At 57.7% G+C, this 27,767-nt stretch overlaps 1 protein-coding gene across 8 annotated transcripts in view; it reads left to right on the top strand.

The window, feature by feature from the left end:
- PPP6R2 (protein phosphatase 6 regulatory subunit 2) overlaps nt 1-26,808 on the top strand; it is an 81,936-nt gene extending 55,128 nt beyond the window's left edge. For 2 of the 8 annotated variants that reach the window (XM_032882690.1, XM_032882698.1), the window contains 20 exons: nt 4,545-4,682; nt 5,972-6,037; nt 8,005-8,117; nt 8,502-8,615; nt 9,875-10,001; nt 10,936-11,088; nt 15,759-15,962; nt 17,174-17,238; nt 18,946-19,061; nt 20,559-20,644; nt 20,979-21,059; nt 21,436-21,533; nt 22,014-22,071; nt 22,247-22,371; nt 22,546-22,709; nt 23,068-23,233; nt 23,319-23,407; nt 23,858-24,017; nt 25,650-25,886; nt 25,970-26,808. In XM_032882690.1, the coding sequence (XP_032738581.1) occupies nt 4,545-4,682; nt 5,972-6,037; nt 8,005-8,117; nt 8,502-8,615; nt 9,875-10,001; nt 10,936-11,088; nt 15,759-15,962; nt 17,174-17,238; nt 18,946-19,061; nt 20,559-20,644; nt 20,979-21,059; nt 21,436-21,533; nt 22,014-22,071; nt 22,247-22,371; nt 22,546-22,709; nt 23,068-23,233; nt 23,319-23,407; nt 23,858-24,017; nt 25,650-25,886; nt 25,970-26,021 (2,412 nt within the window). In that variant the 3' untranslated portion in view covers nt 26,022-26,808. Of the gene's footprint in view, nt 1-4,544; nt 4,683-5,971; nt 6,038-8,004; nt 8,118-8,501; nt 8,616-9,874; nt 10,002-10,935; nt 11,089-15,758; nt 15,963-17,173; nt 17,239-18,945; nt 19,062-20,558; nt 20,645-20,978; nt 21,060-21,435; nt 21,534-22,013; nt 22,072-22,246; nt 22,372-22,545; nt 22,710-23,067; nt 23,234-23,318; nt 23,408-23,857; nt 24,033-25,649; nt 25,887-25,969 lie in introns of those variants that run through there. The other 6 variants (XM_032882691.1, XM_032882692.1, XM_032882695.1 and 3 more) reach the window with 6 other exon arrangements.
- The last annotated feature ends 959 nt before the right edge of the window (nt 26,809-27,767 follow it).

Genomic DNA, 27,767 nt, shown 5'->3' with positions numbered 1-27,767 from the left:
AAAAAAAAAACAATTTCTACAGAACCCAGTCCCTTGATAGGGGGCAAGATAACTCCACCCACTCAGTGTTGCCTGAAAAACAATGCAGCAGGCCCTTCCTGCAAAAGATAAGCTGGAAGAACAAGAGGATGATAACCCAAGGGTCCCCATAAAAATGTAAAACCCCAACACCAGGGGAAAATAGAATACTGAACTCTTGGGATGCCTGGGTGGCTCAGTGGGTTGAAGCCTCTGCCTTCGGCTCAGGTCATGATCCCAGGGTCCTGGGATCGAGCCCCGCATCAGGCTCTCTGCTCAGTGGGGAGCCTGGTTCCCTCTCTCTCTGCCTGCCTCTCTGCCTACTTGTGATCTCTGTCTGTCAAATAAATAAATAAAATCTTAAAAAAAAAAGAAAAAAGATTTTATTTATTTATTTATTTATTTGACAGAGCGAGCACAAGCTGAGGGAACGGGAGAGGGAGACGCAGGCTCCCCGCTGATCAAGGAGCCCAATGCGGGATCAATCCCAGCACCCCGGGATCATGACCTGAGCCGAAGGCAGAGGCTTACCATCGGAGCCCCCCAGGCGCCCTCCCTTTCCTATTTCTATCTATAATTTACTTGAGACGGATTCTTGTAAGGGATGTAAGGTTGGAGTTTTTTGGGTTTGTTTTAATATGGGTGTCTAGTGAGCCCAGCACCATTTACTGGTGAGGCCCTTCTCTCAGTTGTTTTACGCTGATGTGCCCCATCATGAGTCAGAGACTCCCATGTAGATGTCTGTTTCGAGACTTTGTTCTCTTCTTCTGTTTGTGATCGCACCAATGCTGTACTGTCCTCATATGTGTAGCTTTAGAAGTCTTGGTATTTGATAGTCCTCTCGCTTGGTTTTTCTTCAGAATTTCTTATTACTGTTTTTTACCTTTTGCATTGTTTTAGAATGAACAACTCTTAGAATGAATTTGTCAGTTTCCACATTCTCCCCAACCTTCTCCCCCAAGAAAACCTGTCAGAGTTTTGGTTAGGCTTACATTGGCTCTAGATTGGAGTTGGCAGATTGTGGCCCACAGGCCAAAACCAACCTGTTACCTATTTTTGTAAATGAAATTTTACTGAAACACAGCCCCTCCCATTTCTTTACGTATTGTCTGTGACTGTTTTTGTGTGACTGTGACAAAGCGAATAACGAGGGCTGCTTTAGTTTCTCCTGATAACATGTCATAATTCTGTGGGGTAGGGGGTCTGACACAAGTTTCATTAGGGTTGATATTTTTGTATTATTCTAAGTGGTATCTTTTTATTGAAATTTTTTACTGAGATAATTGTAGATTCACATGCTGTTGTATAAAATAATTTGGAAAGCTCGTTTGTATACTTTGCTCAGTTTTGACAATGGCGACATTTTGTAAAATACTAGTAGAACATCACTGCCAGGATATTGACATTCATACAGTCCACTGATCTTACTTGTGGTTCAGTTTTGCTTGTTGTGTGTGTGTGTGTGTGAGTTCTGTACTGTTCATCAGCTCTATAGGTTCACGTGTCCACCGTTACCGGCAGGATACGGAACAGCTCCAGAGCAGCAAGGGTCCTTTGTGTTGCCCATATGCTCCCACTTTGCTCCCATCTCTCCCCTTTCACTCGTCCCTAGCCCCTGACACTAAATCTGTTTCCATTTCTAAAATTTCATTATTTCAAAGTGTTACTTAAAACATACAGGGGCACCTGGGTGGCTCAGTCGTTGAGCGTCCGCCTTTGGCTCAGGTCATGATCCCGGGGTGCTGGGATTGAGCCCCACATTAGGCTCCCTGCTCAGTGGGAAGCTTGCTTCTCCCTCTCCCTCTCCCCTGGCTTGTGTACCCTCCCTCGCCATGTCTCTCTCTGTCAACTAAAATCGTTAAAACAAGTTATAAATTAAAGCCTTCAGGCAGCTTGTTTCCAGCATAATTCCTTGCAGAGCTTCCAGGCCGTCGGACATGTCTGCGCACCTCCCTGGCTTTCGCACAGGGCCATCCCGTACTGGGCCAGGTGCATCACCTGTGGGGCGCTCCTGTCTGTCCTGGGTGACTCTGCTTCTGGTGACTCTCAGTAAAGCTGATACTCCAGCAATGTACCTTTCTGTTCTTTTGTTTTATCTGTGTACAGGATCTTATCATTGTGATTAGTGACAGTTTTGTTTTGTTCCTTTTAAGTCTTACACCTTTTGTCTCTTTTTCTTGCCTAATTGCTGTAGTTGGAACCTTTAGTACGATGTTGAGTTGCAGTGGTGATAGTGGGCCTCCTTGTTTTATTTATTCCCTGAGAAGAAAAGCTTTCAACTTACTTTCTTTTAAGATTTTTTTAATTTATTTGACAGAGACACAGCAAGAGAGGGCACACAAGCAGGGGGAGTGGGAGAGGGGGAAGCAGGCCTCCCACTGAGCAGGCAGCCCGATGTGGGACTGGTCATGATCAGGACCCTGGGATCTTGACCTGAGCCGAAGGCGGATGCTTAATGACAGCCCCCCAGGCGCCCCAGCGTTCAGCATTTTATAATTAAGTATGATGTTTGTTATGGGGTGTTTATAGACACTTTTTAAAAATCAGAATTAAGGGAATTTTCTTTATTCCTACTCTTTTTAGTTTATAACATGAATGGTTGTTGAAATTTATCAAATGGTTTTACTCTCTTGGGAGTGCCTGGGTGGCTCAGTGGGTTAAGTGGCTACCTTGGGCTTAGGTCAGGATCCCAGGGTCCTGGATCAAGTCTCATGTAGGGCTCCCCGCTCAGTGGGGAGCCTACTTCTCCTTCTCCCTTTGCCCCTCTCCCTCTCTGTCAAATAAATAAAATCTATCTATCTATCTATCTATCTATCTATTTATTTATTTGACAGACAGAGATCACAAGCAGGCAGAGAGAAAGAGGGAGAAATAGGGTTCCTGCTGAGCAGGGAGCCCCATGTGAGGCTCCATCCCAGGACCCTGAGATCATGACCTGAACCAAAGGCAGAGGCTTAACCCACTGAGCCACCCAGGCGCCCCTAAATAAATAAAATCTTAAAAAAATGTTTTTACTTTCTGTTGAGTTGATCATATGATTTTTCTTCTCTATTCTAATAGGCACTTTCTGTTGATTGTTTTTCTAATGTTAAACTGGCCTTGGTTTCGTGGTCTGCCACCCGTCATTGCGGTACCTTATGATTTCCTTCATGTGCTGAATTTTTACATCTGTGATCATAAGTGAGATTTGCTTATAATTTGCTTTTCTTATAATGTCCTTATCAGGTGTTTAGAATCAAAGCTTTATGCTCTCAGTGTGGGGCACATTCTTTCATCTTGTGTTCCCTGGGTGAGTGTATATTAAGACTGGAATTATTTTTCTTTAAATGTTTGGTAGAATTCAGTGGAAAGGTCATTAAAGCCTGGAGTTTTCCTTTTTTTTTTTTTTTTTTTTAACTTCCTTTCCTTACCCTCCCTCCCTCCCCCCTCTCTCCTTTTTCTCTTTCTTTTCTGAATGGGCTCCATGCACCCCCAACACAGGGCTTGAGCTCACAACCCTGAGATCAAGAGTCAGACACTTAACCAACAGAGCCACCCAGGAGCCCTGAGCCTGGATTTTTTATATGTGGGGCTTTTAATGGTAGATTTTGTTTCTTTTGATGCTCTAGAAATATTCAGATTTTCTCTCTGTTCTTGTCAGTTTAGATGAGTGTTTTTCAAGGAAGTTTTTCATTTTTCTAAATTTATATAAATTGGCATAATGTTATTTCTCCTAACCTCATCGTGGTGATGCCTGTGGTCTCTGTTGTGATGTACCTTATTTTGTTCCCGATGTCGTTCTCAGGGGTGTCTTTCTAGGCGAGTGGTCATTCCCTTCACAGAGCCTCCTCGCCCCTTCCCTCCTTCCCTCTTCCTCTTCCTTCTTTCTCAGCAGGAGTGTGACTGCGTCTCCCAGCAGCGTGGGCCTCCGCGTCCTGTCCCTGCGTCCCCCCCCATCCCTCCTCTTTGCCACAGCCCGCACACCGCAGGCGGTCCTCCGTGGCAGAGCTGAGCCGAGCCGGCGGGCCTACCCGGGCCCGGAACCGCCACCTCCGCTCCCGCCACCTGCCTTCGTGGCCAGCTGCCGGCGTCTCGTCGGCATGGGAGCCAGCCAGGGGTGCGGCGCGCCTCTTCCCTCGCCACACCGCAGCCCTCTTTCCCCTCCACCGGTGTCTGGCTGGTCGGCCTCTGGCTGTCTCAGCTGCTCTGCGCTGTCGGGATCGTGCCCCGCTCGGGGGCTGCTGGCGGCGTGTCTCCTGCTGCGGACCCTGGAAGGAGCACCCGGGTGGCCTGGGGCGCGGCCCCTCCCTGCGGTGTTGGTGGCCCGGGGCCCACCCATCCGCCGTCCGCCCCGGGCTCGTCGGGCCCCCGCGGCTGCCTCACGGGCCTTCCCTGTGGTCAGCTCCCTGCTGCCCTCGGAGAGGCCCCTCTGACCGTGCTCTCCGGTCTTCCTGGAGCTCGTGTCCGCGGCCCTGGAAGCCCGTGGGGAGGGTTCCGGAGTGGAGCGCCCGCGGGGGTCCGGCTTCTCAGGGTGTGTTTGGCCGCAGGTGATCCAGTTCTTGAGGAAGAAGGACGGCTTCGTCAGCCTGGTGTTGAAGCACCTTGGCACCTCGGCCCTCATGGACCTGCTGCTACGGCTCGTCAGCTGCGTGGAGCCGGCCGGGCTCCGGCGCGACGTCCTGCACGTGAGTGTGCGGCCGCCGCGCTCCGCGGCCTCCCGATCCTCGTCGCCGTGTCCTGTGGCGGCTCGGGGCGGGAGGGTCGGGGCCCCAGTTGCCTGTCCGACCCGACTCCCCACAGTGGGCTCGTCGGGGCTGCGCCTCTGGGCTCGTGCTGGACGCTGGGTCCGCGGTCTGAGCCTGTCTGCTGTCCGGCCTCGGGCTGCTCGGAGGCAAAGAGCCGCGTGTTCCTTTGCCTCCAACACTCTCCGGCCTCCTGCCCCAAGGAAGCAGAAGAGGGCTGTCCTCCCACCCCCAGATCCTGGTGCCCCCGCGGCCTCAGAGCGGTGGTCCTGTCAGGGCCTGGCTTTATGCCCGGCACGCTGCCCGGAGGGAAGCGTTAGCCGACGATGTTCATGCGGAGACAGCGGTCGAGGCCAAAGTGAGCCTGTTTGTTCTATGTAGAGTCTGTGCACGTGTCTGTCCGGACAGGCTCGCAGGACGAGGAGCTGCTCGGAGCTCCCAGAGGGCTTTCCAAGAAAAGAGGATTCTCCTCTCAGAGAAACCAGCAAATCAGTGCTGGCTAAGCTGTTCGCGGTCGTCGCCAGGCTTTGTTTGTAATGCAATTGAAGATGAAGTGTTGGTCTTTCTTGCCCATTTTCCAGCCCCAGACATCAGGTGACGGCTGTCATCAAGGTGGCGGTTCTCACACTTGGGCTTATTATACTGCCCTCCACAAAGAATTGATCACGGTAGCTAGTGGTAGGCGGTGAGCGCAGCGGACACGTCTGCTGTTAACAACAAGCCTGTGCAGACACGCGGCGGAGTGGCCACGGAGGCAGACCTTCCAGTTTGGGATAAGGAAACGCACTGGTCTTCCCTGGGTGCCCACCGCCTTTGAGCTTTGAGCTGTGCTGGGCGCTCAGTCCTCACCGTGCTCCTGCAGCCACACCAGGCCTCTGTGCTTCTCCTGCTCCCGGAAAGGCCCTGGTGGCACAGAGAGGGGAGCCGGGCCCCACACGCAGCCAGGCTGCACTCCGCGGAGAGAGCTCCGGCTCCAGCCCCTTCTGTCTTCTGAGGTAGCCTGAGACAGTATGTTTAAGAGGCCACCATCGGGACATAAGGACTGTGGTTCCCTTCTTCACGGAGTTTGGGTCACTTCAGAATCTGATCACAACTTTTTCTGGACACACATGTTGGGCCAAGAACCTCTGTCCCTGGGAGCTGGCACACGGATTTCTGCTGTAGTGAACAACTTCCCTTCTGTTGAGTTAGATGTGAAGAACGTCATTGATGGGCCTCTTTTTCCCTTTCAGTGGCTCAACGAAGAGAAGATCATCCAGAGACTCGTGCAGCTGATCCATCCGAGTCAGGATGAAGACGTGAGTACAGCGCCCGCCCGCCCTCGGGCCGCTGGGGAAAGTGCCCTGCTGTGGGGGCAAGCTGCTCCTTTCTCAGATGAGGACCCGGTAGATGCCTTTCTTCCTTTAATCAAGCACTTTCTAGACTATTTCTTCTCAGTAAAAAAATAATAACCAGGGGCGCCTGGGTGGCTCAGTGGGTTAAGCCTCTGCCTTCGGCTCCAGTCATGATCCCAGGGTTCTGGGATCGAGCCCCACATCCGGCTCCCTGCTCAGCAGGAGCCTGCTTCTCTCTCTCCCAGTCCCCCTGCTGTGTGCCCTCTCGCTCTGCCTCTGTCAAATAAATAAATAAAATCTTTAAAAAATAATAATAGTAACTACATTTTATAAAAAACAAAGGAGCTGAATTAGTTATCTCTGGCTGAGTAACAGATTACTCTAAAACAGTTGCTTATAACAGAAAGCATTTTTTATTTCTGTTTCTGTGAGTCAGGGACCTGGACGTGGCTTAGTGGGTGCTCTGCACAGCGTCTGTCACAAGACTGTGGGCATGTCAGGGCTCAGCACGGGAAGGGCCCGCGTCCAGGGTCACCAGCGGCTCCGCAGGACTCCGTTCCTCGAGGGCGGTGGACCTGTCCGCAGGGCAGCTCTCAGTGTGCTGCTGGCTTCCTTTGGAGTGAGCAAGATGGAAGCCATTCTTCTGCACATCCATCTTAGAAGGGACAGTCTGGGGTGCTTGGGTGGCTCAGCATCTGCCTTCATCTCGGCCTGGGATCAAGTCCTGCATCGGGCTCTTTGCTCAGTGGAGAGCCTGCTTCTCCCTCTGACCCGCCCCCGCTCGTGTTCACTCTCACTTGTGCGCGCCCTCTCTCTCTCTCAAATAAATAAAATCCTTTTTTTTTTTTTTTTAAATGGACATTCTGCCCTGTGGCTGTATTCTGCTTTCTCGAAGGGAGGGGCTGGGTCCAGCCCACGCTTGAGGAGGTGGGATTTGCAAGGACGTGAGCTCTGGGAGGAAGGCTCCCACTACCAGTGTAGAGGCGTGTGGGATGGCAGCGAGGCTTCCTCTCTTGGCCCCTGCCCGCTCCCTGCAAGAACCGCTGTTGAGTTTGGAGCAGATCCTGACAGGCCTTTTTCTGCGCATGACAAAAGTAAACATGCTTGCTTGCCCTCCGCAGTTGGAGAACAGCGGTGCAGGCTCATGTCCGCGCCTTTGCCACGCCTGGCCACGCTGTTGTCTGCCCCCGTCTGTCCCCGTGGCCGTCAGACAGCTGGGCAGGAGGGCCTGTGCTCCAGACTGAGGCGCAGGGACACTGGGCTGACTTGCCTCTTCCCAGCCCAGAGGCTGGGGTGAGGCCACAGGGATCTCCCGGCTGCTTTCATTTCTCCCTTATATAGTCACGGGCCCACTTCCTTCAGCCCAGAGTGCCCCTGGCGTGCCTGTGAGGGCTGCGTGTTCTGACGCTCCCGGCAAGGAGCCAGGGGCGCGCCGCATCACTGAGCACCCCACACCGCCGCAAGTGCACTGCCCAGAGTTTCACCGGTTAAAGGGTAGTCTCGCCCCGGAAGAGTCAAGGTCTCCTGTTTCCTCTGTAGCGCTCGCGGGGTTCCGTTAGCGTCCAGGACTCACTCCGAATGTTAGCAGCTATGATTTAACGCTTCATATTTTAAGTAGGAATTTAAAGTACAGCGTCACTGACACGGCCACTGTCTGTCTCAAAGGGGCCCACGGGGTGGAGCAGCGTCTGGTGTATTTGACCCTTGGGAGAGCCCCGTTCGGATTCTCGGGGATCGTTCATTTCATCGAGAAGGCCTGGACAGACTAGCATCCTGACATCAGAAAGGCCAGCCAGTGCTCTCTGAAATGGCCTGGTTGAGAGCCCGCGGTCCTTCCGAGAACTGAGCAGGGGGCAGCTCCCGCGGTCCGGGAGGTGGCTGGCCTCTCTCCTCAGCCCTGAGGGCAGCGCCGCATCTCCTTTTTGTTCCAGAGACAGTCCAACGCCTCGCAGACCCTCTGTGACATCATCCGGCTGGGCCGCGAGCAGGGCAGTCAGCTGCAGGAGGCGCCGGAGCCCGACCCCCTCCTCGCAGTGCTGGAGTCGTGAGTGCTGGTGGCCTTGCGGCTGCCTGGCAGAGCGGGCAGGGGTCTGTCTGTCACTAGGGAGTCTGCGTGCCCTGCCCTGAGCCCCGGCAGGTACCGCCGCTCGGATTCAGACTCCGAGGAGCGGGCTCCGAAACGCCCGCCCGTCAGCTGATAGACCTGCCTTTCACGGGCGGGGCTGCAGGGCTCTCCTGGCAGGTGTAGTGACTCCAGGCCGGCAGGGGCAGGAGCGTCGTGAGAACTCTGGGTGCCTGGCCTGGGGGCCGAGCAAAGCCCCTGTGAGTTTTAGGGTGCTCCCGCTTCACGGAGAGCAGAGGCGGTCCCTTGGGCTTCGGGCAGCGCCGCGTCTGCCGCAGCAGCGGTGAGCCGCGTGTGTCCTGACAGGCAGGACTGCGTGGAGCGGCTCCTCAAGAACATGTTTGACGGAGACCGGACGGAGAGCTGCCTCGTCAGCGGGACTCAGGTGTTACTCACCTTGCTGGAGACACGGCGGGCGGGGTGAGTGTCTTGCATGGCTGAGGGAGCGCTGCGGTGCTGGGCACGGGGTGTTTTTCACAAACGTTAATCGTGGGAGCGATCGGAGGGTTAGACTCTGCTGCTGGAGGTAAACGTGCGGCTCCTTTGGCCCTTGGCATCCATCATGTTCCCGCCCCAGTCCGAAGGCACCCAGTGTTCCCGGCTTCCAGAGTGTTCCTACGTGGGTCTGTGGGATAGGTGTGGCCAGTGAGTGTGCCCTGCAGACCATCCCAGCGCGTGGGCTGTGGGTCTGGCGTGTGTGGCCCTGTGTGGGCTGTGAGGTGTGCGCCCGTCTGCTCTGTCCTGTCCCGCCCTGGCCCCTGGGGTGGCCAGTTCTCTTCTCATTCTGGAGGAGCTTGTCGGAGCCTCGGCACTGAGGGGCTGGACTTGCAGCAACAACAAAAGAACGAGAAAACGACAGGAAATTGACTCAATGTTGGTAGTGAGATTCTTGGGAATTTTTCTCTCTCTCTGTGGGACCCAGTACATGTCTGTCCGTTTAGTACCTAAAACTGGAATGACGATGCTGTCATCGCTTACTCTAGTTAGGCCACCAGAATATTGATTGTTTTCTGTTCATGAGCCCAGGAAGCCTGGTCCTTTCTGTAGGAGGTGGGGGCTCTGCTGAGGGCCTTTCCCAGCTTTGGCTGCAATGAAGGGACAGCATGGAAATGACACACAAAAACAGAGATGAGGGGCATCTGGGAGGCTCTGTCAGTATAAGCGCCCACTGTTGGTTTCGGGTCAGGTTGTGATCTCTGGATCCTGGGGTCGAGCCCCATGTTGGGGTGGGGGGGGTGGTCCACACTCCAAGGAGTCTGTGTGGGATTCTTTTCTCCTCCCTCTCCCTCTGCTCCTCTCCCCACCTGCATTCTCTAAAATGGATAAATAAAATCTTAAAACAACAACAAAAAAAACAAAACAGAGATGAGCTTGCTGATTCTCTTTTTTTTTTTCTTTTTTTCTTTTGTATTTAAAATGTTTTCCTATCCTGGTGACATATTACTTTTATAACTGGGAGGTGGTCCAGCGAGCGTGAGGTGCCGCCAGCCCAGCAGGGGCGAGGGGGCTGCCCTTGGTCACCACCTGGGAGTGCAGTATGAAGCCAGTGGTTCTTTTCTCTTGTCTCTCTGCCAGTCACCAAACCACTCCCGAGCCAACGAGTGGAGAGGTTGGGGGAGTGAGGTGAGACAGAGGACGGGGCACATCCCCGTGTCTCCATCTCCTGTCCTCGTCCACAGGACAGAGGGCTTGGTGGACTCCTTTTCTCAGGGACTGGAGGGGCTGTGCACCGTCAGCAGCAGCGTCCTGCACGGCATTGAGCCACGACTGAAGGACTTCCACCAGCTCCTGCTCAGCCCGCCCAAGGTGGGTGACCCTGAGTGGGATGAGGCTCCTGCGCCGCAGCCCAGCTGGAGAACCAGCAGGCGGACGCCAGGAGCACGTCTCCGCCCTCTCAGCTGCCCAGTGACCAGCTCTGCTCTGACGCCTGGCCTGGGGCTTGACAGCAGTTCGTAGCCCCCGCCCAGATGACTCTTGTGCTCTGAAATCGGGGCCGTCCGAGAGTCCAAGTTTGCCAAGTGTAGGTCTGGCCTCTGAGTCCAGGACACCAGGCCAGGGGAGCCCTTTGCTCAGCTCAGCAGCTCTGGGCACCACTTGGGTCATACAGGGCAGGGCTCCGTCACTTAGCCACCTTCCAGCTCACCGTGGAGCCCCTCTCCGTCACGGCCCCTTTCCCTTTCCCGGGTGCTTCTAGCCTGGCTTCCACTGTATGGCTTATCTTTATCTGTCAACTTGCTGCCTGCCTCTCCCACTGGAAAGTGAGCTTCCTGAAGGTGGGATTCTGGAACGCTGGGCTAAGGAGAAGGTGGATACGTCATGCTGCCATGTGTGGGGTCGGGAGACACCTACATCCAGTGTGGTGGGGCAGCTGTTAGTCGCCGCCTCCGAGAGTGTTCGTGGGGTGAGCTCCGTGTCCTGACAGAGCCGGCCCCATCTTGGACATGTCTCGTGAGCTGAGGTGCACATCTCTTTGCTTGCTTTGTCGAGACCAGAGAGCCCTGGGCTTCTGGGGGTCGTGGACACCATTGCTCGCTGCTCTGTGAGGCCCTGGGGGAGTGGTGGGTCCCTAACGCCGCTGACCCTCACGTCTCCACACGCACATCCCACGCATCGCCGGGCTGGGCCACACTGTGGGGTGGTGGCCCTGTCCCTTTGAGCAGATAGCACCAGAGCCTAGAGAAGCCAGCAGTGGTCATGCTGGTGGCAAGGCTGTAACCGGGCGGCGCTTCTTTGTCTGCAGAAAGAAGCAATCCTGACCACCATCGGCGTGCTGGAGGAGCCCCTGGGCAACGCCCGTCTGCACGGGGCCCGCCTCATGGCAGCGCTGCTGCACACCAACACCCCCGGCATCAACCGGGAGCTCTGCCGGCTTGACACCATGGGCTTGCTGCTGGTGAGCGGGCCTGCCACTGGCGCTGCGCCGCTGTCTGGTCTGTGGTGGGGGGGGCAGAGGGGGCGGGGCACGACGGAGGCAGCCGGCGGGACCTCGGTGTGTGGACAGGGGTGAGGGCGAGGAGAGGCTTTGGGGCTGACCCAGAATGGGTATGGTCTGTGCAGAGAGACTGTTTCCCGGGCCCGCCCCAGGGCTGCTGGCGCCGGTTGCTGGGAAGCACACCGAGTGACAGTGGGACAGGCCTTGCTGTAGGCTCGTGGAGAATTGCTCTGGAAGCAGAGGGCAGATTTCTAATGCAGTTTGGGGGAATGGAGAAATAACAGTCCCCCTCCTTTCTGATTGCTGCGGAAGATAGAACTCAAGTGGCTGTTCAATATAAAACGTCCTAAAAGATCAACTCCTGGTCACCCACTGTCAAAGGTCCTCTAGCGGTTCTTGGCCAAGCCAGTGGGAAGTGGTCCTCCCCTCTGCAGATGTCTCTCAGAGAGCCCCAGGACAGCCTTGGTGCCTGAGGGAGAGGGGCCGGCAGGCAGGGCCGGCTGTGGGCAGCTCCTGTGGCCCGGGGGTGCTGACAGGATGGGGCGTCACCCTTGGTGTCAGCCGTGAGCAGATACAGTCTCCAGTCCGGTCTCCTGCCTTGCAGTAGGGCCGCTTCTCCCAGAGAGCTGAAATCTTCTAACATTCGAATCCTTATCCCGGGAGGGGCCAGCCTTGGAAGCAGGCCGGAAGGACCATCATCAGTTCCTTCCAGTGTTTGGACTGTGAGCCGAGATGCGGATCAGGGATGCAGTTACGAAAGGCCTGCTTTCCTTTTTCCTCTCCCCCACCCAACTTTCTGCTTTTATTTTATTGTGGGAAAATATATATGACCTAAAATTTACCATTTTTATAATTTTTAAGTGTACCATTCAGTGGCATTAAGTATATTTACAGTGTTATATAAACATCACCAATGTCTATTTCTGGAACTTTCTCATCTTTTCAGACAGAAACTCTGACTAGTAAGCAGTGTCCCCCCACAGCCCCCTCCCCGGCCCCACCGTCGACTCTGTCCCCGAGTCTGACCACTGTGGTTGCCTCCTAGTAGTGGGGCCAGGACTTGTCCTTCTGTGTCTGGCTGGTTTTACTCAGCACTGTGTCCTCGGGGCTCCCTCAGGTCATGGCAGGCGTCCGCTGCTCCTTCCTTTTCGAGGCTGAGGACTATTCCACGACGCCCACGGGCCGCATTTTGTCTGTCCCTTCGTCTGGCAGGGGACGTTTCAGCTGTCGTGAGTAACGCTGCTCTGAGTACAGGTGGACAGTGTCTCTCTGAAGCCGGCTTTCATTTCCTTTGGGTAAATCCCTGAAGTGGAATTGCTGGGTCACAACGAATTTTTGGGATCGAGGTTTTGAGGAACCTCCACACTGGTTTCAACGGTGATTGTACAACTTACGTTCCCATCAGCCGCGTCCAGGGACCCCGGTTCCTCCACATCCTCCCCAGCACCTGTTTTCTGTTTATTGGGTTTTTTGTTTGTTTGTTTTTTAATAATAGCTGTCCTAGTGCTGTAAGGGGTATTTTGTGAGATTTGGGGGGTTCTGCTTTGCATTTCCCTAACGATTATCTTTGGAGAAGTGTTTGTTCAAGTCCTTTGTCTATTTTTTAATTGGGTTCTTTATTTATGGTTGAGTTGTAGGAGCTCTTTATACATTCTGTGTATTAAAATTTATCAGATACATGATTTGAAAATATTTTCTCTCGTTCCCTAGATTATTTTCACTCTCTTGATAGTACCTCTGACATGAAAGTTGTAAATTTTGCTAAAGTCTAACTTACCTATTTTTTTCCTTTATTGATTGTGTTTTGGGTGTTACATGCAAGAAATCATTGCCAGATCTACTGTCATGAAGTTTTCCCTGTATGTTTTCTCTGAAGAGTTTTATGGTCCTACTTTACTAGGCTTTGTTGTATTCAGGTTAATTTTTATATGCGGTGTAAGGTAAAGGTCCCAGTTCGTTCTTCCGTAGGCGGGTATCCAGTCCTGCCAGCACCTTTTGCTGGGAGGCTGGCTTTTCCCACGTGAATGGTGGTGACACGCCGGCTGAAAATCAGTTGAGCGCGTACGAGGCTGACTGGCGCACTGGGTACAGCATGTGGCCTTTGATCTCATGCTTGTGAGTTTGAGCACCAGGCTGGGGTTAGAGAGCCCTTAAACGAAAGAAAGAGAGGGAAGGAGGGAGGAAAGGGGTCTGAGGGAAGAGGGAAGGAAGAAAAGAAGGGAAAGAAAAAGAATCAGCTGGCCATATATGTGAGGGTGTTCTTCTGGACTCTCATTCTGTTCTTTTGATGTGTATGTCTGTCTGCGTGCCTGGACCACTCTATCTTGATTACTGTCGTTGTGTAGTAAGCTTTAAAGTAGGCAAGTGTGAGTTCTCCAACCCTGGTCTTTTTTAAGATTGTTTTGGCTCTTTGAGATCCCTTTAGATTCCATATAAATTTTAGGATGGGAGCGCCTGGGTGCCTCAGTCAGCAGTCAAGCCTCTGTCTTCAGCTCAGGTCATGATCCCAGAGTCCCCGGATCGGGTCCCATGTCAGGCGCCCTGCTCAGCAGGGAGTCTGCTTCTCCCTCTGACCCTGCCCTCTACATGCTGTCTCTCCCTCTCACTCTCAAATAAGTAAATAAAATCTTAAAAAGAAAAATAAGTGAATTTTAGGATGGGTTTTTTATTTTTAGCAAAAAAAAAAAAAAAATGCCATTGGGATTTTGGTACATATTAGTCTGTAGGTCACTTTGTGGAGTATTGTCATCTTAACGAAATTAAGTCTTCCGATCCATGAACATGGGTGTCTTTCCGTTTATTTACTGAGCGGTGTTTGTAGTGTCTAGTGTATGAGTCTTTCATTTTCTAGGTTTAATTTATTCCCAAGTATTTTATTCTTTTGAATGTTATTATAAATGGAATTGTTTTCTTAATTTTTAAAATCTAAGTTGTTAGTGTGCGGAAGTACACAAATTTGTGTGTTGATTTTGTGTTGTGACTGTGCTGAACCTGTTTGTTGGCTCTGACAGTTTATGGGAACCTGTGACATTTTCTGCATTTAAGAGTGTATCTGTGAAAGAGGTAATTTTACTTCTTTCTCTCCCGTTTGCAAGCCTTTTATTTCTGTTCCTTTTGCCTAATTGCTCTGTTTTGGACTTCCAGTGCACGATCGAAAGTGGGTGTCCTGACCTTGTTCTTCCCAGAGAAAAAGCTTTCAGTCCTTCACCCCTAGGGGTGGTGTGTGCTGTGGGCCAGCCACGCATGACCTCTGTTACGTCAAGGAGGTTTCCGTTGATTGTTAGTTTATTAGTGTTTTTATCAAAAAAACATGTCTATATCGTCACATGTGCTTTCAGTAGCAGCTGAAATGATGATGTGGGTTTTTCCCCTCTATTGTGCTAACATGGTGCATTACACGGGTTTTCAGAGTCAGACCGTCCCTGCGTCCCAGGAGTAAGTCCCATGTGGCCTTGGAGCGCCGTCCCTTGACGTGCCGCTGAGTCTGGTTTGCTCGAGTTTTGTTGAGGGTGTTTGCGTTGATGTTCATAAGGGTCATTGGCGTGTGGTGGTCTTGGGATGTCTTCCTCTGGCTCTGACAGCGAGGTAGTGCTGTCCTCAGAAAATGAATTAGAAAGTGTTCCATCTCTTTCGGGGAAGAGTTCGAGAAGGATTGTGGTGGTTGGTTCTCCTTTAGATGTTTGGTGGAATTCACCAGTGAAGCCGCCTGGCCTGCGCTTTTCTTTCTTGGGGGCGGGTCTGACTCTGTTGAAGAGGAAGTAGCACCGTGAGGTCACCTCCAGGGTCCCTCCAGGCCACACAGGCAGAGAAGGTGAAGCTGAGATTGGAGAACTGTGTCAGACAGGTGGGCTTCCTGCCTTTAGCTGTCCCCCAGATCCGTGGTGTGAAGGAGGGTGAGATCCACACCCCGTCCTCCTGCCCCATCTCCCCTGCTGCACACCCTTCCCCGTCCCTCATGGACAGCAGAGGGCTGCCGTAGCCGCTGCAGCGTGTGAGGCGGCCAGAGGGATGTGGACGGGCATTCTGTGTCTCCCCTGCTTGCTGCTGGCACGCGGGACCAGAGGGTCCGAGGCAGGCGGCCGTGCCCAGCCCTGCTTTAGGGGAGGGATGCAGCCCCCTTCATTCAGCCTCCTCTGGGCTTCAGCCCTGTGCAGCTGAGGCGTGGGCCCCGCTGGGTCCCCTAATGGAGCGTCCATGGGTGTGCGTCTTAGTTTCGTGTCCCCTCCTGAAGGAAGTCCCCGGATATTCGAGAATTTCATGTATTTCCAGTAATTCGTGGGTCAAAGACAAAATCCTAAAGGAAGAACAGAAAAATACCATAGAGCAAAATGTGTAAGGATACCCAGGAGAGGAAAAAAGGCTAAAAATGAAAGAGTTAAGCTTCTAACTTAAGGACAGAAGGATAAACCCACCACAGGACGTGTCAGAGGAGAGCAGAGTTTAACAGGAGTGAGACAGCAGCAGCTGCAGATGGGAGGGCAGGTAGTCCTGGAGAGAAGACATCGGGGAAGAGCCTTCAGTATCGCCTGACCACCTAGATGGTCAGGGGGCAGCGGTCCCCTCGCCTCTGTGGTCCTGCCACTAGGAGAAAATCAGTCCGTGGACTTTCCTCTGTCCTCTGTTTACCCCAGGACCTGTTTTTTAAATACACCTGGAATAACTTCTTGCACTTCCAAGTGGAACTGTGCATAGCCGCTATCCTGTCCCACGCTGCCCGGGAGGACAGGGCAGGAGCCGGTGGACCGGACAGTGGGGTGGAGCTTCTGCCCGGGAATGGGGACCCTGAGACCCCCCAGCCTGCCGCCAGCTGCCCCGAGAACACAATGGTGACCCATGTAAGTCCAGCCAGTGTCCTGTGTGTTGCTGGGTGCCCCCGTGTCACTGTTTGCTGAACCCCATCCTGAGTTGTGTGGGTGTCAGCACTAACACGGGCCGCCCATGGCTGCCCCATAATCCTCCCAGGATGTGGAGGTCCTGCCCTCCCTCCACCCATGAGATGGACAGTCACAAAGAAAGCGTCCGCGTTTGCCAGGGCCCCTGAGCTGGGGGAGCCGAGGACAAGGCCCCGTGGTAGGCTGCAGTCAGCAGACGGGGAGGCTGCCCCAGGGTCTACTCCTTCCAGGCCAGTGTGCTGTGTCCTGTCATGTCTGCTGCTGTCGGGAGCGGCCACCAAGGAAAATGCCAGGGAAAGAGAGAGAATGTGTTGCGTATCATGAGGAAACGTTCTGGGATTATGGACCTTTGGAAACTACATTCTCTCTTCTTTTCCTCGGCTCTTCCTTGCTCCCCCGCGAGTGCGTGACGGACGCTCACCTCCAGGACTGCCCACGGCTCCTCTGGGTCCTCGAGCGAGTGCACCCCTGCTGCCCGGTCTCCCTGGCCCTGGACAGTCTGCATCTGGCGGGGGGTTGGCCTCAGCAGGTGTTTGCTGAGGAGGAGAGGGAGCAAGTGCCCGGCCCTGGCCAAGGAGCCGCCTCGGAGTCGCTTCCCTGCCAAGGCCTGGGGCTGTGCGGGGGGTAGCTCCTACCCTCAGGCTGTGAGGCCCACCCAGGAGGAGCAGAGGCTTGGGAAGGCCTGGGTCTCTGGTGACAGTCCCCGTAGAGGGTGTGGCTTGAGCGAGTCCTGCAGCGAGCCAGCCTGAGCTGGACAGCAGCCCCCGGGGTAGACAGCTGCGGATAGGCAACTGCAGTGGTGAGGTCCACACAGGGTTGGGAGGGTGTGGGGGGCCCTGTGAGGGGTGGGGGGCGAGTTGGGTCCCAGAACAAACGTGCGGGCCCAGGAAACTGCACTCGGGCCCAGTCCTTGCCTCTGGCCAGACACAGAGAAGGTGGGAGGAAGCCAGGTGGAAGGAGCAGATCCGGGCCGCCCTGTGGGGCCTGGGGCAGCGGCTGCCCTGCTGTTTGCTGGGGACTGTGGGGAGGCCCTAACGGTGTCCCCACCCACAGGACAGCAGCTTGGCGCTGATGTGCCTGCTTCACCGTCTAGGGGCCGGTGGGGGGGCATGTGCAGCCCTGTAGGCCCTGACCGGTGTCCCCTCTGGCTCTAGTTGTTCCAGAAGTGTTGCCTGGTCCAGAGGATCCTGGAGGCCTGGGAAGCAAATGATCGCGCACAGTAAGAAACCATGGGGGGACGGTGGGGTTGGGAGCAGGGGCCCCTGAGGGCCCAGCATGGGGCTCCGGCACGGCCATGGTGTGGCCGGTTCAGGAAGGGGGTCTCATTCCCGTGTGCCATCCAGGGAAGGTCAGGGCTCAGGGGGACTGGAGGACACGGGCCAAGCAGCTCTGCTCCATCCCTGCCCTCCCCGTCTGTCAGCCGGACCCCATCTTACACCGGCAGTGTGTCCTCAGTCCCCCCATCTCCCCACCCCAGCCACCAGCCAGTTCTCACTAAGCCCTGAAACCCCCCAGGCATATCCAGCTACTCGTGCTGGCTTTCCTGCCCCATCCAGCTTGTATCTCTCTGACACGCACAGAGGGTCTCACCCGTGCCTACAAATCTCCACCACCCAGGTCCCCGTGTGGGCAGCCCCAGGCCCGGCGCTTACCCTGCCTTCCCTCGGCCCTGCCGGCTGCTGTTCTCGGGGTCTCTCTGACCTCAGCCAGTTCATAGCTCACATCTCGCTGGTACAGAACCCACCAGTGTGTATCCTCTGTAGAACGTGTAGAGCCTACAAGACGGGGCCCTCTGTCCTTCCTGGGGCCTGGTCCGTGCCGTGCCCACTGAAGCCCTGGGCGGAGTCTGCCCCCCCGTACATTCTGTGTATCTGTGCGTGGGCGCCTGTTGGTGGGGCACCTCGCTGCTGTCACTGAGGGTTCGTGACACCCCAGAGGTTAAGATGGCTGTCTGAGTGGCCTTGTCCCTGGCCCAGCCCTCCTGCACCCGGAGCAGCTACACAAAGGCCTCCCTGTGGGCCTGTCCCGCCGGCTTCTCTCCAGACCCCTTCCTCTGCCAGGCTGGGTCCCCTGGCTCAGGAGCTCACTTGTGTCTCCTCTCCGGGCTGCCGTCAGGCTTTTAGGACAGAGAACATGGTCAGAAACAAAACTCGGTCCACTCTGGGACTTACGTGCCATGTTTCTAGATGTGTGAGCGTTTCATGCCTTCCTAACACAGAACGGGTTTGAAGACAGGCCCTTCTGTTGGGTCTTGTTTGTGACTCACGAGAGTGTGGGATGGAACGGCGGACAGAAGCGAGGCCATGGGCCTCGGGGTGTACAGAGCTCAGTGAGGGGGAGGTAGCGTGGAGACCCAGAGAGCCAGGTAGAGTGAGGCCAGCTGGGAGCCTGGCCACCTGGAGCAACGCCCACCCTGGCCTGCCCGCTCTGGGTCCCGTGTGTCTGTTCCTGATCATCCCTGGGTCGGGACATACGCAGGGACACTATCTTTTAGTCTTTCTGAGTCTTCTGCCTCTCTGGGTGTTTCCCTTAGGTCAGCCAGTTCTGGGTGGAGTCGGGAGGGTGTCTGGGGCCAGGACAGGTCAGAGGTGTCAGGGTGTGGGCCGAGGGACGTGGCATTGGCCCAGGCCTGCAGGGTGACCACAGGCCTGTGAGGCCTTACGGTACGAAGGTCCTGTCCGGATGGTGGAGGTAGGGACAGCGTCCGCCTTGTCAGCACCTCTCGGTGGTGAGACCGGGGTGATTGGCACACGGCAGGCACTCTCCAAAAGCGAGTGTCCTGCAGGTAAGACTGCAAGGAGGGGTTCTCGGGGGTGGGGGGCGCGGAGTGGGCACAGGGAAGGCCGTGCGTGGCAAGGTCAGGGCCCTGGTGGACGCACAGTGGGGAAACCCCAGGGGTTCCTTGATGCTGCTGCTTCACTTTCAGGGCAGCGGGCGGCATGAGGCGCGGCAACATGGGCCACCTTACCCGAATCGCCAACGCGGTGGCACAGAACCTGGAGAAGGGTCCCCTGCAGGCCCACATCAGCGACGTCCTCCGAGGTGAGCCCTTCCCGTCCTCACTGCCTCCTGGCAGCCAGAGCCCTGTTCTGGGTGTTACTGCCTGAGGCTGCCTCTGACCCCTGACCCCCTCCCTCTGACCCTCACCCGCCTCCTGCAACCCCGTTTCCTGCGCTCTGGCCCCTCAGCAAGTGTAAGTGCGCTGGAACCGGGACAGTCAGATTGCTTCCCCACCTTCTCTCAGGTGGGCCTGGGTCCCAGGTGTCCGTGCTATTGAACAGACCTCTTTGAGGGGTCTCCTTGTGCCCCAGGCCCTGGCAGGCGCCTGTGTTCAGAAGGGACCACCTGCGGGCTGCCTGAATGCCGTCCTCCTTCTTTGACTCAGGCAGCTTTGCAAACCTTTCAGGCACAAGTCTGGGGACCTAGCGAAGCTGGGGGAGCTGGCCTCTGTGCTCAAAGAGAGACCGTGGGGCTTGAGACACCTGCCACGCCCCCGACCTGGGGCCCTAACCCTCACGCCCCTCTCTGGCCCTCTGCTGTCCCGCCATGATCTTCAGTTCCCGGGCACCGGGCTTCCCCAGCTGAGCAGGGAAGGCCCTGGGGCTCTTGGTTCAGACAGGACTTGGGCCGCTCGGAAGGGCTTGTGCGTCCCTGCCAAGGTGGACGATGCCCGGGCCACCGGAGCTCAGGGGGACGGATGGGTGGAGTGGACACGTGAGCCTGAGGGCGGACAGAAGCCAGGACTCGCAAGGTGCAGGGGCCGGTGTTCACACCAGCTTCGTGACCAGGACTGTCTTCCTCAGCCCCGTGCTGGAGGCTTGTGTTCAGGGACTGGTGTTTGCAGAGAGCAGTGAGCTCTGTCCGGGGGGCCCCACAGGGAGTGTGCGAAGCTGGGTGTGCTGAGGCAGGGACTCAGGTGTGTGAACCGGGAGCAGGCACAGGGAGGGGCCGGGGCTCATCCCCCATTGTGGGCCCTGGTGGACCTGTGGCCATGCCGCACTGGCTGCCTGGCCACCCCCTCAGAGGGTCTCAGCTGTGGTCCCTGTGGCCCAGGGCCAGAGGTGAGCTGAGGAAGCTCTGGGTGGCCCTCCAGGATGGAAGCAGCTGGGGGGTGTGTTGGGTCCCGGGTCCACTGACGCCGGTGACAAGGGATGTGTGGCCCGGGGAGACTCCCCACAAAGGGTACAGTTTGGGGTGCCAGACGTGAGCCAGGAGCTCTCTGCCATGGTCTTCTGTCACTGGCTGCAGACCGTGGCTCTCTGGGGCTTGACCTGTCCGGAAAGCAGGCACACAGGCACATAGGTTGGGCCGAGGGGGAGTGAGGCGGTGGGCCGAGAAGGAAGCTGGGCCGCGTCTCGTTGGCAGTCCTGCTCTGCTGGGGCCGGGCTCTGTCCCCGTAAGCACCTTGAATTCCCGCAGGACACTTGGCTGCCTTGGCCTCCTTCCCCTCCGGCAGGAAGCCCTTGAGGTCCACTCCGGGCTCTCCCCATCCGTGGGCCATGGCGCCGGCCCCTGGTTCACAGTGCTGCTCCCTTCCAGGGCTCCCTGCTGACTGCCGAGGGCGCTGGGAGAACTTTGTGGAGGAGACCCTCGCGGAGACCAACCGCAGGAACGCCGTGGACCTGGTGAGGAGCTCGGGGGGGTGTCCGGTGGTGCGTGGCCATGCCTTCCTCTCTGCTTGTTGTGCGGGCACGCGTGCAGGAGTGGGTGGGTGTGCGCGCGCCTGCACATGGGTGCGCCCACATGGCCCCAGGTCCCAAACACAGTTCTGTCCTGCTTCAGGCCCCGGTGGCCCCCTAAAGCCTCAGCAGAGCCCTTTCCCTGTCCCATCGGGAGCCCTAGTGTGCTCTCGGGGGCTCCTGATGCTGAGGCCCAGTGTGCCCTGCGCTGAGGGGAGGGGCAAGGGGGCAGGAGCCCCGGGGGTGTGGGGCTCACGTCCACCCACTCTGGCTGTTTCAGGTAAGCACCCACCACCTTCACCCCTCGAGTGAGGATGAGGACATGGAGGGCGTTTTCCCTAATGAGCTGTCCCTGCAGCAGGTGCGTGTGGCCACTCTGCCACCTCAGGCAGCCCTGACCCGCTCTCAGCAGCACCTGGGCCTCCGGCCCCGCTGAGCCTCTGCGGGACACAGCCCAGGGGAGCACCTCCGCTCGTCCCCACGCACCAGGCTCGAGCAGGGGTGGGGCCAGACGTGCAGCCCCTGTAATGGGGGGATCCCCTCAGCCACCTTCCATCAGTAAACCCTGGGGGACCTGGTGGACAGTATTGAAACTTAAAGGAAACGAGGCTCTTTGGACACGACCCCGCGTGCTTGTTATCCCGAGAGGTTAGGTTGGGAGAAGCCGCAAAGCACCAGGGGGTTTTTCTGGGCACAGCTTCGGGCTGAGGTCTGCCCTGCGTCACCCTCCCTGCCAGGCTTTCTCCGAGTACCAGGTCCAGCAGATGACAGCCACCTTCGTGGATCAGTTTGGCTTCAACGACGAGGAGTTTGCTGACCAGGATGACAGTGTCAAGTGAGCTCCTGGGACGTGCCCGGGGCTGTCCACCCTGGCCGGGATCCTCTCACCGGGGAGCCTCCCGTGTACACCAGGGCCCCCACTGAGCCTTCGTCATCTCCCCTGACCTTGTCCCCTGTCCTGCCTGGCCCTGAGGCTGACCTGCCACTCTCTCAGCTGAAAGCCCAGTCTCTGTGGGAGGGTCCGGGCTCAGACACCCTCAGGGGTGGCAGGTTGTCACTGTGCAGACCAGGGACAGAGTGGGCCCAGCAAGTGGGGGTGAGGAGGGAGGCAGCATGGAGCGCTGCCCCTTTCATCCGAGGCCCCCCATCTGCCTACACCCATGTGGCTGGTCGCTGCCTGCAGAGCCGTCTACACCCTTGGACTCAGCTGTGCTCCCCTGGGAGGGGCAGCTGCGGCTGACATCCCCCAAGGGTGCGAGCGGGAGTCCCCGGGGCCTGGGCAGCCCGGGGCTGAGTACCACCCTTGTCGCCGCAGTGCTCCTTTCGATAGGATCGCGGAGATCAACTTCAGCATTGATGCGGACGAGGACAGTGTGAGTGCCCTGCTCCGTGCTCCTTGGATGCGGGTGGCGCGGGGGACACCGTGCTGGGTGGGCAGTAGTCGGGGACAGGGCTGCTCCGTGGCGCCCGGCCCCCGTCCTGCGAGCCGCCTGCCTGGCTGAGTCTCTCTGGGCGCTGGTGTAGCTGCATGGGTGCTCTTGCTCGCAGCCCAGCGCAGCTCTGTTTGAGGCCTGTTGCAGTGACCACATCCAGCCCTTCGACGATGACGAGGAGGATGATATCTGGGAGGACAAGGAGATGCACTGCACTGCCCGGGTGACGGCCAGAGCCAGGTGTGAGGCCCACGTGTCCTCCCCAAGCCCCTTGGGGCAGAGGTGCCCCAGAACGCTGTGTGTGCACTCCCGGCCCTGTCCCCGCCGCGATGCTCTGGGTGCATGGAAGGGACGCTTCCAGGGGCCCCATGTGATGCCCTCTGGTGGCTGCTCTGACCTTGTGTCTTTCCCCAGGTTTGGGGGTCCTCACACCTCAGAGAGCTGCTCCAAGAATGGCCTGCAGCGTGGGGGCCAGGACAGGAAGGAGGGTTTGGAAGCAGACAAGGATGCCGCTCGGGCAGGTGCTTCTCTGGCTTCTACCCAGAAGGAAGGTCCTCGCTTGGAGGGTGGCTCAGAAGGTAGATGCTGGGGACACGGGGTTCAGGCTGGGCAGGGGACTTAGACAGGGACTCAGACCCCAGCTGGCCTGTGCATGGTGGGATACACGAGCTTTCAAGCCACGTTCCCCAAAGTGGTGGCTTTTCCGTGCCGCCAGCCACACTGATGCAGGATTGGTGGCAAGTGCTTTGGCCTATACCCTGGCTGCCCCCTGCCACCAGTCTAGGTTACCCAGCTGCGCCGTCACAGCCGGCGGCCTGTGTCCGTCCACTGGTCCACTTCTCGTGGGGTCCCCGCAGCGCCTGGGCTTCAGGGCCCAGAAGGCAGGTGGGGCCGACCTGCAGGTCAAGGGTGCCTGGACTGCTGTGTCTCTCCCAGCAGGTACCTCGTGGGCAGTGTTTGATGAACCGGTGAACTCGCCAGTGCCAGCCCCAGGAGTGGCGGTGGATGTCGGTTCCAGTGTGTGGGCGGCCAGCACCCACAGTCCCTCGACTTCGGAGGAGAAAGGCTGGGCCAAGTTCACCGACTTCCAGCCTTTCTGCTGGTAAGGTGGGGTGGGCCAGGAGGTCACCCCATCTGCCCTTGGGGGTGGCATCTCCCCAGAGGGGGCTCAACCTTGCCTTCTGCAGCTCTGAATCAGGGCCCAGGTGTAGCTCCCCGGTGGACACGGGCCACGGCGATACCCAGGAGGGGCCGAACCAGGGCCCAGAGAGAGCCCGTGAGTAGGAGGGGCTCTGAGCACAGGGAGTGGGGAGGATGTGGCCAAGGCCCCACGGTCTGTGTCTCCCTGGGGATGCCGGGCTTTGCATCACTCCCAGGGGAAAACCGGCAGTCCTTGGGGTGTGGGTATGGCCGTGCTGCTGGGAGCTCTGGCAGGCAGTGAGGGCTTTCCCAGCCCAGGCCAGTCTCTGAGGCCTTGCTTTGTCCGTGCAGATCACCCCGGTGCGCTGTGCCACCTCACTGGCCATCCTAGGGCCTGGTTAGGTCCTTGACCCTGAGCCCCTCATCAGACAGGCTTGGAAGCCCCACAGGGCTGGGTGGCGGCCCGTCTTGCCTGGGGGAGGACCGTCTCTTTGTACTGTTCCTATAAATATACACGTGCAGATATGGGTCTATAGACTCTGAGGTCCCTCCGTTCTCCCTGGACATCAGCAGCTTTGTCTCGTAGGCCCAGCTTCCCCGTGTGCCTGGAGTGCCTGTGTCACCAGGAAGGCCCCCTTGGTGGTCTCTGACAACAGTGAGGATGAGCAGAAGATGGCTGGTGCCTTGGAAGCTGTCAGTTTGGGTCCCAGCCGGGAGGCCCCCCTGCCGCCCGCGTCAGTCCCCAGGTGTGCAGGATGGCGGCGGGCACAGGGTCCCTAGGGCACAGGGTCCCTAGGGCACACGGATTTCCGGCTGTCCCCAGCACTCTGCTCACCTGGGAGTAGGCGGACCCTGCTGTCCTGATGACCCCCTGACCAAGGCGGCCAAGTGGGAGCCGGGGCTCAGGGGCATTTTCACAGAGATGAGAGCACAGGGCCTGAGTGTCCCAGCCTGGGGGCTAGGAGATGGGGCTGCCTCACTGAGAACAGTGGCCTGGTTTGTGGGTCTCTGGCCGCCTGAGCTGCCGCCCCAGGATCTGGGGTTGCCCCGGATGGTGGGGAGAGGGCACGACGGCCTTTATGTAGTTCCGTGTCTGCTGTCCCTCATGCTCAGCAGGGTGGGGGTGTCCAAAGACCTCTCTGGGTCACGAACCCTGACTGCAGGTATCCCTGCCTCACACGCAGGAAGAGAGTCTAGGCCTTTGGGATCTCTCATCGGTCAGACCCCTGGCTGGGCCTGGGAGTGTGGGGGGCCGCGTGAGGAGCTGTGAGTTGTGGAAATAGGGAACGGGGGGCTGGTGGGCACTTGAGAGGTGGTGGTGGAGCCAAAGCTTACAGGGGCAAGGGGGGGCGGGCAGCAGAATCCAGCAGGAGGGGACAAGGACCAGTCCATGGTGGCCTCTGGAATTTCCTTCCCCCATAGCCCACTGCCCCAAGCCCTGGTGGTCCCAAATGGTTTTGTGGCTTGGTCCATCCCATTGGTGGGGGTTCAGCTCTGGCTCACAGCACACTCATTCCCGGGACCCCAGACAACACGATGTGTCCTCGTTAGCCCCCACCCTTGGGGGGACCCAGCCCAGAGCCAGCGGGGCCTCGTTTATGAGCGTGGATCAGGCATGAGGGCCATGAGTGGTGGCTTTCGGGTTACAGGTACACGCTGGGTTCTTGAATGGCTTGAACGTTCTCAAAGCTCAGAATCACCACAAGTCTTAAAACCTCTTCCTCTTTTCTGACTTCCCTGCCTAAAAACCACCTCTGCTCTGAAAAGCAGGTGTCGTCATCCTTAAAGCAAGCCGTGTATCTCCAGGGCTGTCTGCACGAGCGTTTCCAGCCAGCCCGTGGTGAACCCCCGGTCTGTGCCCATCTGGGCTGACACGTGGTCACCAGGCTTCAGTGTAGGGTCCATTTCTTACGCTGTCCATGGTTGCTCGTCGCTGGCTCCCAGCGGTCATGTGTGGTTGGAGGTGGTCTCACGTGGACCAGAAGCAAGCACTGGGCAGGTGTGGGCTGAAAGGGCGAGCCGTGGACTCCCTCTCCTCCCGGGCTGGGGAGAGGAGGGCCGTGAAGATCAGCGCCCAGTGCCAGGGTTGGTGTCCTGAGGTCACCTGTTCTCTCCCTCCCGGTGTGGGAGGGAGCGTTTCTGGGCACAGGGCCTGCAGGCCCTCCCCTAACAGGGTGGGGGTGGGAGCCGTCTGGAGAGAGACCAGATGTCCGGGGGCAAGCTTGGCACGCGCCTCCTGGAAGGTCCAAGGCCTCAAGTGGGCAGGCAGGGGGTCTTTGGTGTTTTTGGCACTTGGGGTAGCAGAGCTGCCTTGGCCAAGTGGGTCCCTGGGCTACCTTGGGGGTGGCCCAGGACACTGGAGCCTGTCTGCCATACAGGGCCGAGCGCGCCGGCAGCCCGCTGTCAGACCCCACCTCCCCCGCGCCTGCAGAAGCAACCTTCACCCCGGCTGTGGCCCTCCCTGCCGAGGCTGCTGTGGCGGCCACCCCAGCACCGAGCAAGGCCAGCCCCACCCCAGCCATCACAGCAGGCCCCCCAGGACCTGCCGTGGCCATCACCACTGCAGCCCCAGCCACGTGCACAGCAGCCATCCTGGGGACAGTGACAAAAGACAAGTGAGCCGGTCAGGCTGGGGGATGGGGGCGGCTGGGGCTCTCGGGGCCCTGAGGGCTCCAACCCCCCACCCTTCCTCCTACAGGAAGACGGACTCCCCACCGCCTGCCGGAGCCGCCTTGAACGGCCCCGTGTGACACTGCTGCTGCCGGCCACGGCGCGCCCTTCATCGAGAAAACTACCTGGTGATGCAATTTGTCTTTTTTAATTTAATTTAATTTAATTTTAAAATAAATGCTGCATTGGTAAAGCTGGCAGTTGGAACCAGTTGGACAGCCCAGCCTGCACCTCTCCTGCCTGACCCCGAGGGGGCCTCGAGTCCAGCTCCGCGCACAGCAATAAGGCCTCATGCGTGCGCTCTGCCGGTGGGAGCTGGGGGCCACGACCCCGAGACACCGTGTGGACTGAGGGCCGCGATGGCTGTGGATGCCACAGGCTCCGAGCCTCAAGTTTTTACTTTTTTTTTTTTTTTCTTCCAACAAACGCAGGAAAGAGCCACGTGTTTGCACTTTTGTGTCCAGCCACAGCGAAGGGTCTCTCTGGCTCTGGGGACAAACGCGGGTCTGGAGCCGGACTGGCCAGACGGGGTCTTAGCTGCCCGGTGCCCCTGGGAGCTGGCCTTGAGCCAGGCTGCAACATTTGACTGCCTTAAAATGAGACCCTCGTGGCCTGGTGGGCAGTTGGGGCACCTGGTTAGGGGCTGGCCTTGTGTGTGCAGGATGGGGCACAGGGGTGCAGAGACTGGCTTTGGCGGTGCCAGGTGGGGTGCGGTGTGCACCCGTCGGGGAGGGCAGGGCCAGACCCAACATCCTGGATGGGTCTGTAGGGTTATTTTGCGTTGAGTCCATTTTTAATGTTCTGAGAATCTGACAGGGCACCCAAGACCCCAACTCCCAATAAAAGTTGTGTTATTCTTACTGACAAGCCTGTGTATCGTGAAGCTGCGGGTCTTGGACCCAGCCTGGCGGGGCAGCCGGGGGTGGGGGTGGGGGTGTCTTTGCTGCCCTGTGCTCATGCCTGCGGCTGTAGCAGGGAGTCCCCAGAAAACGAGCTCTGCCTGGGGCACGTGAGCCAGTGCTGTCCCTAGGGCTGCCCCGTCCTCACTGGCTGGGCGGGGGCGCAAGCCAGCAGGGCCTCCCTGGGCACTCAACAGTCCCTGTCCCTCCTGTCCTTCCCTAGCAGTGTTGGTCCTGCACTGACTCACCCTGTGGCCCCTGCTTTGGTGATTTCTGACCACCTTCCCCAGGGACAGCCTCATGGCTGCCCGGCCCCCGTGTGCGGTTGGGCGGGTAGAGGACTCCAGGTGTGCATTTCCTGGGCCTTGAGAACCTCGGCCCAGCAGTGGTCCGTGTGGCCCAGAGAGAACTTGGGGGCTCTCATCACTCACCTGATGTCACCTGTGGGTCACCTCCGCCCTGACAGGTGCCACCACCGGCTAGGCACCCCCCACACCCCACCTGGCCGGCTCCTCACCCAGGTGGGACATTCGCGTGGGAGGGGAATAAGCGTAGTGGCACCTGTCACGGCCCAGGCAGAGGCCGGGGTGTGGAGGACGGTCGGCTTGACGCAAGATTCCAGGGAAAGGGGAGGGGAGGCGTTTGGAGCAAACTTCCAGGAACCCCCAGCCTGACACGTAACCCCCCGCTCCCTGGGGAGCCCACCCTCCTCAGCACCTCTCCCCCAGATTCCCTTGGACCCGGAACCATCCTCTGGACAGTCCAGCCCTGTCTGCGCGCTTCACAGCACCCCTGCAGATGGCCACCCCTGTCCAGGCGGTGCTTGGGGGGTGTGGCAGGAGGAGCTGGGTGCCCACCCCAAGACCACCCTTCAGGGTGGCTGGGCTCCAGCAAGGGCCCGCTGAAGCTGCCTCCCCATGCCCCTGG

The sequence above is a fragment of the Lontra canadensis genome, unplaced genomic scaffold (assembly GCF_010015895.1).
Source record: "Lontra canadensis isolate GAN:19392208 unplaced genomic scaffold, GSC_riverotter_1.0 scaffold84, whole genome shotgun sequence".
Taxonomy (NCBI): Eukaryota; Metazoa; Chordata; class Mammalia; order Carnivora; family Mustelidae; genus Lontra; species Lontra canadensis.
The sequence above is the reverse complement of the archived record's forward strand: the minus strand, read 5'-3'. Positions and strand labels throughout refer to the sequence as shown.